Source organism: Anticarsia gemmatalis, chromosome 28 (assembly GCF_050436995.1).
Source record: "Anticarsia gemmatalis isolate Benzon Research Colony breed Stoneville strain chromosome 28, ilAntGemm2 primary, whole genome shotgun sequence".
NCBI lineage: Eukaryota > Metazoa > Arthropoda > Insecta > Lepidoptera > Erebidae > Anticarsia > Anticarsia gemmatalis.
The window spans coordinates 3,235,756-3,249,757 of NC_134772.1; the positions used below are offsets into that span (position 1 = coordinate 3,235,756).

At 37.8% G+C, this 14,002-nt stretch overlaps 1 protein-coding gene across 15 annotated transcripts in view; it reads left to right on the plus strand.

The window, feature by feature from the left end:
• Window positions 1–14,002, plus strand: part of Nf1 (neurofibromin 1) — an 82,769-nt gene that overhangs the window by 17,808 nt on the left and 50,959 nt on the right. For 8 of the 15 annotated variants that reach the window (XM_076132522.1, XM_076132533.1, XM_076132530.1 and 5 more), the window contains exons 14-27: window positions 979–1,162; window positions 3,862–4,048; window positions 4,513–4,560; window positions 4,817–4,916; window positions 5,299–5,437; window positions 6,379–6,484; window positions 6,822–6,894; window positions 7,399–7,570; window positions 8,111–8,256; window positions 8,923–9,031; window positions 9,692–9,798; window positions 10,755–10,784; window positions 13,053–13,187; window positions 13,675–13,829. In XM_076132522.1, the coding sequence (XP_075988637.1) occupies window positions 979–1,162; window positions 3,862–4,048; window positions 4,513–4,560; window positions 4,817–4,916; window positions 5,299–5,437; window positions 6,379–6,484; window positions 6,822–6,894; window positions 7,399–7,570; window positions 8,111–8,256; window positions 8,923–9,031; window positions 9,692–9,798; window positions 10,755–10,784; window positions 13,053–13,187; window positions 13,675–13,829 (1,691 nt within the window). The remainder of the gene's footprint in view (window positions 1–978; window positions 1,163–3,861; window positions 4,049–4,512; window positions 4,561–4,816; window positions 4,917–5,298; window positions 5,438–6,378; window positions 6,485–6,821; window positions 6,895–7,398; window positions 7,571–8,110; window positions 8,257–8,922; window positions 9,032–9,691; window positions 9,799–10,754; window positions 10,785–13,052; window positions 13,188–13,674; window positions 13,830–14,002) is intronic. The other 7 variants (XM_076132527.1, XM_076132528.1, XM_076132537.1 and 4 more) reach the window with 3 other exon arrangements.

Sequence of the window (14,002 nt, forward strand, 5' to 3'; positions counted from 1 at the left end):
TATGACTTCTTAATAAACCGGAGAGTCTTCAGACTCAATCCCCCACTTGTTCATAGTAAGTTTGCGCAACGCACAGGTGTCTTTATTAAAATACATACATATAATAAGGTTGTTAAGCACTGTGATATAAAAACTAAAATAATTTATGAAGCAAAAAGAATAATTGAAAAATGGTTATCCACTTTGTCCTATGCCGATACCGAAGATATAATAAAAATTGTTTGTTAACTATGTAACACATTTTATTCACTTTGTTACCTAAGATTATAAGTTATATAAGAATACTTAGCCTAGGTTTTGTCTTAAAACTAAACTAAAGATGTTTTTTTGTATAGGTTTCCTCGATACAGGTTCGCCTAGTGAGGAAACCAACAGTAAATACTAGACCTAAGAATATGTTTTATATAGAATGTACATCTTTCTAGAATGTTTATTTTTTTTATTGTTAAAGCCTAAGTTTTTCTTACTTCTGTTTAATAAACATTAACTTTTCCATTTTGTGTCCTAGCCTTAAGAAACTGTACTTTTTATATAACAATAAACGATTTATTATTATTATTATTATTAAATGACTGTCTTATCTTTTACGCTGGGAGAGTACATCATAAAACACATGACTCCTACAGAGTAACGAATGTACGTGAAGAATTGTACAACACCTTATCACCCTTTCAAAACCTAAGTCTGAGCACTGATCTGATTTCTGATCTGAAATCTAATAATTTGTGACTATACATTTTGAGACTGGTTGTTATGTGTGGTTCAGAATTCTACTATGTTTCGTTTATCCGAAGTTTCGTTATAATTTCGATGTGCGATAACTCAAATTTTATTCAAACAAAGTTTGCAAATGAATAAAATTATGGTAATAATCAACCGAAATTTTGTGCAAAGTTTAGTTTTTTAAAATTATAGTAGAAGCCCTGATCTTTTAAACGGACCGTAAAAAATACTAATTAATTATCCTTTGATCCCCAGTTCCCAAGTCCTCTACAACATCAGTCAGAAGCTGATCCAGCGTCAGATCTGCAACTACCGGGAGGTGCTAAGATGGCTGCGGGATATCCTGACCTGCCGCAACGAGTTCCTCGCCAAGCACAAAGACTACGCCAACGTCGGCTCCCAGATACCTATATGTAAACAGGCGCACATCAAACTGGAGGTGAGCGGTCACCCATCATGTTCTATACCTTACCTTGTGTAGCTTGACTTGTTGCTCGCTAGATACAAGGACTACGCCAACGTCGGCTCCCAGATACCTATATGTAAACAGGCGCACATCAAACTGGAGGTGAGCGGTCACCCATCGTGTTCTATACCTTACCTTGTGTAGCTTGACTAGTTGCTCGATAGGTACTAGGACTGCGCCAACGTCGGCTCCCAGATACCTATATGTAAACAGGCGCACATCAAACTGGAGGTGAGCGGTCACCCATCATGTTCTATACCTTACCTTGTGTAGCTTGACTAGTTGCTCGCTAGATACAAGGACTACGCCAACGTCGGCTCCCAGATACCTATATGTAAACAGGCGCACATCAAACTGGAGGTGAGCGGTCACCCATCATGTTCTATACCTTAACTTGTGTAGCTTGACTTGATACTCGCTAGGTACTAGGACTACGCCAACGTCGGCTCCCAGATACCTATATGTAAACAGGCGCACATCAAACTGGAGGTGAGCGGTCACCCATCGTGTTCTATACCTTGCCTTTATAGCTTGACTTGTTACTCGCTGGGTACTAGGATTACGCCAACGTCGGCTCCCAGATACCTATATGTAAACAGGCGCACATCAAACTGGAGGTGAGCGGTCACCCATCGTGTTCTATACCTTGCCTTGTGTAGCTTGACTTGTTGCTCGATAGGTACTAGGACTGCGCCAACGTCGGCTCCCAGATACCTATATGTAAACAGGCGCACATCAAACTGGAGGTGAGCGGTCACCCATCATGTTCTATACCTTACCTTGTGTAGCTTGACTAGTTGCTCGCTAGATACAAGGACTACGCCAACGTCGGCTCCCAGATACCTATATGTAAACAGGCGCACATCAAACTGGAGGTGAGCGGTCACCCATCATGTTCTATACCTTAACTTGTGTAGCTTGACTTGATACTCGCTAGGTACTAGGACTACGCCAACGTCGGCTCCCAGATACCTATATGTAAACAGGCGCACATCAAACTGGAGGTGAGCGGTCACCCATCGTGTTCTATACCTTGCCTTTATAGCTTGACTTGTTACTCGCTGGGTACTAGGATTACGCCAACGTCGGCTCCCAGATACCTATATGTAAACAGGCGCACATCAAACTGGAGGTGAGCGGTCACCCATCGTGTTCTATACCTTGCCTTGTGTAGCTTGACTTGTTGCTTGCCAAGCACAAGGACTACGCCAACGTCGGCTCCCAGATACCTATATGTAAACAGGCGCACATCAAACTTGAGGTGAGCGGTCACCCATCATGTTCTATACCTTACCGTGTGTAGCTTGACTTGTTACTCGCTAGGCACTAGGACTACGCCAACGTCGGCTCCCAGATACCTATATGTAAACAGGCACACATCAAACTGGAGGTGAGCGGTCACCCATCGTGTTCTATACCTTGCCTTGTGTAGCTTGACTTGTTGCTTGCCAAGCACAAGGACTACGCCAACATCGGCTCCCAGATACCTATATGCAAACAGGCGCACATAAAACTGGAGGTGAGCGGTCACCCATCGTGTTCTATACCTTACCTTGTGTAGCTTGACTTGTTCCTCGCTAGGCACTAGGACTACGCCAACGTCGGCTCCCAGATACCTATATGTAAACAGGCGCACATCAAACTGGAGGTGAGCGGTCACCCATCATGTTCTATACCTTGCCGTGTGTAGCTTGACTAGTTGCTCGCTAGGTACTAGGACTACGCCAAAGTCGGCTCCCAGATACCTATATGTAAACAGGCGCACATAAAACTGGAGGTGAGCGGTCACCCATCGTGTTCTATACCTTACCTTGTGTAGCTTAACTTGTTGCTCGCTAAGTGCAAGGACTACGCCAACGTCGGCTCCCAGATACCTATATGTAAACAGGCGCACATCAAACTGGAGGTGAGCGGTCACCCATCATGTTCTATACCTTACCTTGTGTAGCTTAACTTGTTGCTCGCTAAGTGCAAGGACTACGCCAACGTTGGTTCCCAGATACCTATATGTAAACAGGCGCACATCAAACTGGAGGTGAGCGGTCACCCATCACGTTCTATACCTTACCGTTTGTAGATAACAACAGCCGCGCAAATTGATCTCCGACATAAAGCTGCGCTAGCCGTGGTTGTTCTGTGGATGGGCGACCATCTTATTCCTATCGAGTTTTTCGGAAAGCACGTTAAATTGTGGGTCCTGGCTGTCATTTTCAAAGATGTTTGACAGTCGTTAACAGTAGTCAGAAGATTGAAAGTCTGACAACCAGTCTTACCGAAAGCTATTGTGTTATAATACAGGTAACTGTGTTGTGGAGGTCAGATAGGCAGTCGCTCCATGTAAAAATACTGGTATTCAGCTGCATCCGGTGAGACTGGAAGCCGACTCCAACATAGTCGAAAGAAAGGCTAGGCTAAAGATCCGTGGCACATTAGTTTAGGTCACCACGCCGCAACCATTGCGTCGGGAGGTCGTGGGTTCGATTCCCACACGGGACAGTTATTTGTGCGATCCACAAATAATTGTTTCGGGTCTGGTTGTGCTTTGTGTCCGTTGTTTGTATGTTTGTAAAAGTACCCGCGACACAAGAGAATTTCTTAGTGCGGGTGTTGTCTTTTTAAGAAAAAAAAAAATGATTTGTAAAATTTACTAACTGCCCCCATTTTTCTTTAAGGTGGTATTCTTCATGTGCCTGTGGTCTATCGACACGGACGTGGTGCTGGTGGCCATGTCGTGCTTCGCGCTCCTGTGCCAGGAGGCTGACATCCGCTGCGGCTCAGACGAGATCACCACGCAGTGCCTGCTGCCCAACTACGCCGTGTTCCAGGAGATAGCGCATACTTCTACTGTGCTTACTACTGGTAATACTTATATACAAGTGGTGAAAATAAAATCTTCGTCCTTCCATAAACCTAATATTACAAATTCAAAAGTAACTTTATTTGTAATGCTCACCCGCTTAAATTACTGTACCGTACCGTCTCAAACAATCCATGTACATAGATAGTTTGAGACCCGAGAAAGGATATAGGATAGTTTGTTTCCCGAAAATCTCACGGGAACGAGTAAAAACGGTTCGAATCCGAGGCAACCAATGACTTTTCCAAGTTATGTGTGTATTAGAAATTATAATCACTTGTTCAAACGGTCAAGGAAAACATCGTGATAAAATCTTGTAAGCGTAAAAGTAGTTAAACACATTTCTTGAGGGCATGCAACGTGGTGGACTCAAGGCCCAGTACCACACTCTTTCGGGAGGTAACCCTTGCCCAACAGTGGGACATTTATGACTAGTATCTAAATATATTTATTTTGCTATTGCAAGCAGCGAGTCAGGATATGGGAAGCAGATGTTCTTATAAGAATATACACAGTAAGTATATAACTAAGTTTATGTTACTGGCGTAAAGATTGCGATGTCCAAAAGTCTCGGGTTCATTCCCGAAGCGTGTAATCGGTCGAAGTATTGTAGAACGGCACCATAGACAAATATGCATTGGAAATAAGTTTTAAGGGAAGAAATAACTACTTAATTTTACCTTTATTGTAATTTTTCTAAATACATCCAGTATTTATTTTTGCATAACAAGTGTAGATTTTCAAAAAGTAATAGGTATTGTTTTATTTAGGTTCAGCAGCGCTACAAAAACGAATAATGGCTCTATTAAGAAAAATAGAGCACTGTGTAAACGGCGTTCAACCTGTATGGGAAGAAACGTTTCGATGTTGGTAAGTAAATAATTTATATTTTTATAATATATGTTAGTAGTGTACACGGATGACGCGCGGAGGTCTTAGGTTCGAATCCCCGGCTGAGCCAAAGTGCTTGCATACATGTTTTGTGCTAAGTTTCTTTTTAGTAAAAGTGCAAACTTGACTCAATAACTCTGATTTCGACGTTTTCCTTTAAGTACTTAGTAGTAAGTATTTAATGTAATATAGAAGTTAAAAAAATCACTGACACAACGTGACCTTGGTTTTCAACCTTTAACTTCAGTATAAAAAAGAAACTGAAAATCAAAATTTTGAATTTTTTTTTTCTAATTTTCGTAAAAAATTTTAACAAACTATTATTTCTAGTTCTCTACTAAATAAACGTTTTTCCGTACAGGGACTCCTTATGCAAGTTACTGCAGAAGTACCCCAAAGGTCAGGGAGACAAGATGGATGAGTGTCAGATGGAGGCGCTACACCGCGCCGTGGCGAAGCGACGCGTCTCACACCATACCAGCTCTGAACATGATTTTGAGGTATGTTGGATAAACTATCTAAGATATATAAAAGTCTCGCGTCACAGTTTTCGTTACCGTACTCCACCGAAACGGCTTGACCGATCCTCATGAAACTTTGTGAGCATATTGAGTAGGTCTGAGAATCGGCCAACATCTATTTTTCATGCCTCTAAGTGACACTTTTTTTATTTTTATGTCAAAACAACGTTTGCCGGGTCAGCTAGTATAGTTATAATATTCTTTAGGATATGGCCAATTAATATCACTAGTTTTTTGTGATCTGGCAATAAGAATTTACGTGACCGGACAAACAAATGCTCAGATGTTATTACTTTGGCTATTATTTTTTTTGTTACGTTTAACTAGATTATGTGAATACTAGAGGCCCGCGACTTCGTCCGCGTTGAAACCCTTCCCGTGTAAATCCCGATCCCTCGAGAACTCTGGGATAAGAAGTAGCCTATGTTACTCAGGAATAGTGTAGCTTGCCAACGGTGATTTTTTTAAATCGGTCCAGTAGTTTTGGAGCCTATTCAACGCAAACAAACAAACAAAAAAATCAAACATTTCCTCTTTATAATATTAGTATAGATATAGGACAAAAAAGATATAAATTTAGTAAGAGAAAATGACAGGCTTTGGAAATAATCTTATTTGATAAAGGCTGTTGCTTAATATTTTTTGTATATTCTTTGATCAGTCTTTATTTATGGTCTATTTTACTGTGGACAGTGTGGACGAAGTAGCAAGAGCGTATTTAGTCAAATGTACATATTAGGTCTCCCTCAATCACCTCTTCTTTTAAACCTATCCCTAATTAAAGTTTCCAATAAAAATATTTTTTCGTTAGAATATTTTTTACCACATTACGAGAAGTTTCTTTAATATTTAAACAGAATATTATAATTTATTTTATTATCGAGTAAGAAATATATAGGCATAATATTTGTGTTTATCAGATGCAGATACAAGAGTGGGCGAACATAACATCGTTTTTATGCGCGCTCGGTGGAGTCTGCCTACAGCGAAGACCGTCTATGGCCTGGTCACATCTACATGGACATGGTAAGTGACCAATTAAGTATAAGTAGTTTTATTTCAATTTAAACTGGTTTTAACGGTGACTGTTTGAAAAGAAAAACACGACGCAATACTTTAAAAAATTCTTTCCGGAACGTAAAAAGGAATCAATCTTATAAACATACACCCTCTTATTCATAAACACACTATAAACCTATTTTAGTTAAAACACTACTAAGATATGTTTTCTCTTTTTCATTTTGCTAAGGAGTGAAAGAAACAAAACACTTTATAAGCCTTTCATAACTTCATATATTTTTATGAATAAGAGGGAAAGTGTATAGTTTTACTTATACTTTACTACTATATATTTTTATTTTAGTTACAGATTCAAGGAAATTGTTCAACGCGTTAGCTAACAGTTCACAAGAGGTGCAATATTGTCCTGTTACACAGTAAGTGTTTAAAGATTTAAGGTTTGACTAACTTTACTATCACTTTGTCATAAGATTCTATAGCTAACTTTTGTATTTTACTGTCCGTAATGATGGAAGGTTAGGCCTTGAGTCCACCACGCTGGCCAAGTGCGGGTTGGGGACTTTGCATATCTCAATAAATTTATTAAACAAATTTTAGGCTTGCAAGGTTACCTCACAATGTTTTCCTTCACAGCTGGAGCATGAGATAATTATTTTTAATACACACATAACTTCGAATAGTCATTGGTGTGATGCCTCGGGTTCGAACCTGCGACTACTTGCGTGGGAGGTGTCAACTTATACCACTCGGCTATCACTGCAACACCAATCAGTTTATTTATTTAAACTTACTAAAGAAATAAAAGCGGTCTTAATGTAAATAAATAAATAAAAATAAATAAATAAATAAATAAATAAATAAATAAAATAAATAAATAAAATAAATGTCATTTTTTCTTCTAAAACCCCTCTTCCTTCCAGGTTCATAGGCCAGCTCCTCCGTCTCCTACTGTGCAGTAACGAGCGCTTCGGCCAGCAGATACAGACCCACGTGAAAGAGCTAGTGGGCCACGAGATGTCGCCGGCGCTGTATCCGATACTCTTCGACCAGATCAAAGCTATCATTGATAAGTTCTTTGATCAACATCAACAGGTATGTAGTGTAACCTAATGTTATATACTAAATTAGCTTTCGGCCCGCGGTTTTGCCCGTGCGGAATTTCACCCTCACTGGGGAAGAATTTCAGGAAATTCTTGTGCTCCTCTACACTTCTTAAGGAATCTTCATACCAAAGTTTTAACTATATTTAATTACGGCTGTTTGTTGGTTTGTCGTATGGTTAGTGGTCAATCTACTGTCAAAGTTGTTCAAGCCGCCCGAGAGGCCTTTGACTTAATGACTGTTATCTAAATTGACAACAACCGGGACCGACTTTTTACGTGCCCTCCGAAACACGGATACGCTCAGATCAAATACCACTAAGCAGTCACCCATCTATGCAATGACCGCGGCAACGTTTGCTTAAACCCGGTGAGCGCAACTGCTATGGACGCCCATATGGCTATACAATTAAATATGTATATATGAACGCTATCTTTTTTACCTCCTTTAAGTATGACAAGAATAAAATGTACAATATTTTGATGTTACAAATGCCTGTTCGCTATAACAACCAACAAACTTTTTCTCCAGGTAATGCTAACAGACCTGAACACGCAGTTCGTGGAACACACGATCTTCATAATGAAGAGCATCCTGGAGACACATAAGAAGAGCACTCATCCCATCGAGATCCTCAGCACTACGTCTATTGAGGCGCTCATGTTGGCTATAGTCAGGTAAGTCATGTAACTGTCCCACTGCTGGGCATGGCTCTATTCCTCATATAAGATGGGTAAGGTCACTGGCTTAAATGACAGTTAACTAAACATATGCTAACTATCTTATGCATATCGAGTGCCTCCGTGTTTTAGAAGGCACTTTAAATTGTGGGTCCCGGCTTTCATTTTCAAAGGTCATTGACAGTCGTTAACAGTAGTCAAAAGCTTGAAAGTCTTACTGAAGGGTACCTATCGTGTTATAACTCATGTAACTGGGTTGTGGAAGTCAGATAGGCAGTCGCTCCATGTAAAATACTGGTATTCAGCTGCATCCGGTGAGACTGAAAACCGACTCCAATATAGTTGGAAGAAAGCCTAGAGTAATGATAAATAAATAAAAAAATAAATATTATTGGACAACTCACACACGGTCATTTGATTCCAAACTAAGCAGAGCTTGTACTATGGTAACCAAATAACTGATAAACATACTTATATACTTCTAAATACATACTTATATAGATACATTAACATCCAGGCGAAGAACAAATACTCGTGCTCATCACACAAAGATTTGTCCCGGGTGGGATTCGAACCCACCACACGCGGTGACCGCTTAAACCACTGCGCCAAACGTGCAGTTTTGATAACAGTTCTTATGCTAATTCCTTGTTTATATTGCAGATACGTTCGGCATCTGGACATGACAGTAATGTCAGTCCACATCAAGACCAAGCTCTGTCAGGTGGTGGAGGCCATGATGAGGAGACGAGACGACTTGGCCTTCAGGCAGGTCAGTTATCAACACTATTATATATTTATTTAACTGCTTCTATAGACTAAGCGGTAGTGTATATGTTGCAGTCAAAACTCTTAACCAGTCAAAAGTACTATTGATTAATAATATCAGTCAAAAGTACTTTTGACTTAACTGGCTGATCAAAAGTAGTTTTGACTGCAACATAAACAATACAAACAACAACAAGTAGTAAACGCAATTAACGATAATAAAGATTTACTTTACTGATCATGACGTCTCAGGTTCGATTCTCGTCGGGCAAAGTGTTAATTGTTTTTTTCTAATTAATATAAATATTAGAATATTCGTAATAGTAGCTCGATGTTTGATAACGTGCCCGGTATATACCAATAAGGTTGCCTTTTCTTACATGGTACTAAACACTTTATTCATATCGAAATTTGTATGTATTTCATAAATGTCTGTCTACACTTTGAGGTATAAAACACGTGATGTTAATTTCAAATTAACTTGTATTTCTCTTAAGGGAATGTAATTCTTCATACACCTCTCTACACCATGAGGTATAATACGTGATGCTAATTTCAAATTAACTTATATGTTTCTCTTTAGAAGATGAAACTCTTCATAAACCTGTCTACACCTTCAGGTATAAAATGTGATGCTAATTTCAAATTAAATTTTTCTCTATAGGAAATGAAATTCCGCAACAAAATGGTAGAGTACGTGACCGACTGGGTATTGGGCAGTAGTCATCAAATCGCGCCGCCTATACGAGCTGACGCCTCTTCTATCGGAAGGTATGTCTTATAAAACAGTGTTTAAATCTCTTTGTCATTTTTATCTTGTTTCAATACTTTTGAGTGTGGCTTCAATTTGAATGTCGCTTGGTTTTGAGTGACGGTTCATAGATAATGCTGAAATCAGAGTGATTTAACTGACACATACGTAAAGTCACATCTTTCTTCCCATAGGGGGAAGGCAGAGTACAAAGAAATAATAATAATTAATACGATCCTTACACACATTTTCACAAATAATGAGTTTTCTTTCAACCGACAGTAATCTTAGTGTCTTTAGAGATCACTAAATCGCTATAGAACCTTGTACTCTTAAAGGTTCATTCAAAATGCTCATGCTATGTCAGTTCTTTTCATGAATAATGTTGAAAAATTATTACAAGCTGAAACATATTAGGCACTCATTTGATCCCAACGAAAATACTATGCTAGTGACGTCACTACATCATATTTCTATTCTAAAATGTGTTTTTGATATTTCATAAAGAGTAGCTGTTTTGACTGGTAGTCAACTACCGTATTGATACGTTTTGTAAAGTGTAGTCTTGTCGAACTGATCTAAACGTTTAATTTTCTGCTCTTGAACACTCTGATTCCAGCATCGTTATAATATAGAAAACTACGTAGTAAATGCAGACATATGTATAAGGTTAGGTAAAAGTCATCGAGGCTTGCTCTTAAGTGGGTGACCATCAAGTTTTCCTTCTAGCCTCTGAAAAACATTCAGGCCGCTTCAAAATGTCAATCGACAAATTGATAACAGTTTTTAAGGAATCTTAAATTTTGACTAAATAATACTTTTAATGATTAATGAATGAAGCTAGAGAAAAGAAATGTTAGGAAAATTATAATGATTTTATGAAGCAAATTGGCAATTAGGCGTTAATTTAGTTAGTTAGTTACATATTTAGGGAGATAATTTTTTGTTATAATAATTTGAATGTTTTCCCCTATAGCTTGCCAGTTCCTACTCCACCCCGCCGCGGGTAGGTTCGATTCCTGCTAACGTTAAATATAAAATATATATTCTCTTCCAATACCGTGTAATGGATTACTTTAGTCGTCAATTTATCTTTAAATAAATACCTTTTATAGTGGCATTTAAATGTTGCTTAAAAGAAAGAAAGGTGTTAACGCAATTGTACATTATTCATCATGATTTGCTTGACGTTTTGGCCAAGTAATATAGGTATTTTCACCTCTTTATTTAAATAAATTATATGCTACCCGAACGTTCGTATTTTTTTTTTAAATCACTGCAAAGTATAATACAAAGTGGTTTTTCGCTGTCTGTATGTATGTATGCTTAGAACTTTAAAACAACGCAACGGATTTTGATGCGGTTTTTTAATACAATGATTTAAGAGAAAGATTCGTGTGTCGAAAATTATAAATGTTTTTTGTTAAATAACTTTTAGATCGGCAAAGGAGGCCCGCTAGTACTGTCTGAACTGCGCTATGTTTCCTTCTTGATTAAAATAAAAGGGACGTCCACTAATATTTTGAAATCAAAATCTTAACGAGAGTGATAAGCGTTATTCTATTTTTAGTCATCAATATTGTTATGGCATGGTTAATAAAAAAAATCGGAAAGTACAATGGTGCCCTAGAAACTCTCGTCTCAATAAGTAACTAAAGTAATCCAATTGTACGGTATTTGTCTATCAAAAACTTCTTCATAGAAAAATATATAGTAATCTTTCTATTAACATAGTTTAGTGACCCTACGAGAATTAGGGACCAAATCCTAGGCCATTTTATGAACGAAAACTATAATCGAACCGAATTGGCATTAAATTTTTTGGCAGATTTTTTTATGTACAAAGATTTTTTTCAAAATTTTTCGTGTTAAAAATATGTGTGTTCATAATTATTGGATATAAAGTGGTGGGGATTTTTCCCTGATCACCAACGGCCGGTTTCAATATTATAATGTTTCTATTTGTAATATTATAATGTAACGGGTCTTAAACGCGATTGAAAATTAAAGGTTAGGATACCTTATTTGTTCACCCGACGTTTCGATCGAATTACATCGACCGTGGTCACGAGCTGACTCTTAACCTTTAATTTTCAATCGCGTTTAAGACCCGTTACATTATAATATTATGTGTACAAGTCGCGACAGTTTAAAATAAACTATTTGGTGGTCATTTCTGTGACTCTTTTCAGACTCTGGCCTTCTATAGGCTAAACTCTGGCTATCTTATTGCGATTATTGAAATCGGCTGTTAAAGTATAAAACTAGGATGTAATCTATCACTCTTTCAAATTGTTAGAATGGTAAAATATATCCTATAGAATGACATAGCCTCTTTTTATTTCCTCACGAGTGGAGCCACGGGCAAAAGCTGGTTTATAATATTAGTATAATACTGGCTTTTATCCGTGACTTCGTTTGCATGAAAAGCCTATGTCATTCGTTAAAAATATATATTTACTAAAATAAGAAATAACTAACAAAATTTAACCTGTATTTGAATATATCTTTAATTACTGTAGTTAATCCCTGTTTTGTTATACTCGGGCCATTACAAACGTATGACCTACGTCATAAGCAAAATAATTATATGAATGTGACAATGTGTAGTGAGCGAGAGACTCCGATATAACGACACGACGTAGTTCGCACGTTTGTAAAAATTGTAAAGTATAATAATAAAGTAAATAACCCTATTACATTTTTAAATGAAGTATCTTATGATGAATAGAAAAAAAGTCCCATTTATTAGCTCTTCCATACTTTACTTTAATAATCTTTAGTTTCTCTAAAGAAGAACCCACTCAGGTCTACGAGTTAAAGATCAAGAACTAGACCTACTTTTCAACTCACGTTTTCGAACATACTTGTATGAGAACAAAACTGAAATTACTTTTATTAGTAAATAACTCAAAATATTACAAATCAAATATTTTGTAATAACCTTACAATCCTTTATCATCTGGATATTAACCCCTAATCAAAATACTAGAACTACAATTTTACCAAGGCCAATTTTTCTATCGTCGGATGAATTTATTCAAAAAAAATTTTGATTTCTATCAAATGTACTTATGACATACCTGCTTAATTTTCATCCAATATAAACGTATAAAATACCTGCCAAAACGTCAAAAAATGTCTTTAATAAACTTATCTCATAATAGAAAAATTGGCCTAACCATCTATTAGATTAAAACCAACCCCTTATCTATACATTAAATTACTCCCTAACCCTGTAATGTTTGTGATAACACACCCTTCCCATCCCCAGATACCTAGTATGTTGTAGAGAGCTGGACCAGGCTTGTATGGAAGCCGTGGCGTCGCTGCTGAAGGGTCTACCGCTGCAGCCTGAGGAGTCGGACCGAGGGGACCTGATGGAGGCTAAGAGTCAATTGTTCCTCAAGTAAGTTAGACTAAGGACCTTTTCAAATTATATTATTTGTCGTGTCTTTATCTCACGTTAAATAGGGTCAGCATGTTTTTATTTCTTTTTAATTTTGAGTAATGTTTTTAAAAACAGGCTCCTTGGGAATCCTTAGTATATTAGGAAATTTTGAAGGAGAATTTAGGAAGTGGTAGGCAATACAAGAATACAAAATAGTATAATAATAGTTTGACATAGAAAACTTTATTTTTGGGGAATCTGCTTTAAAATTCAGTTGTAAATGGTAAATGAGAGTTTAAATATCCTTTCAATTGGCGCATTGAAATAAAATGTGTCTCACATAAACTTAGCAACAGAACAATGACTTGCTATACTCAAAACAATCAATTTATATGTAGAGATCTTTTTCCGCCCTTTTACCGTCCTTAATTCGTTCTAATTGTAGACTTATGAGTCAAATGAACGGCTTTTCATATTTATTTTACTAAATTTAAAATTTTCCAAGGTACTTCACCCTATTCATGAACCTTCTAAACGACTGCAACGAGGTGGAAGTGACCGAGGGTCCAGGGAGGCTGGAGACCCTCCGCAACGCGACCATACAAGCCATGTCCAATCTACTCAGCGCCAACATTGACTCCGGCCTCATGCACAGTATAGGTAAATATACTGAACACTGCTCAGTAACTAACTGTGACCGAGGGTCCAGGCAGCCTGGAGACCATACAGGCCATGTCCAATCTACTGAGCGCCAACATTGACTCCGGCCTCATGCACAGTATAGGTAAATATACTGAACACTGCTCAGTAACTAACTGTGACCGAGGGTCCAG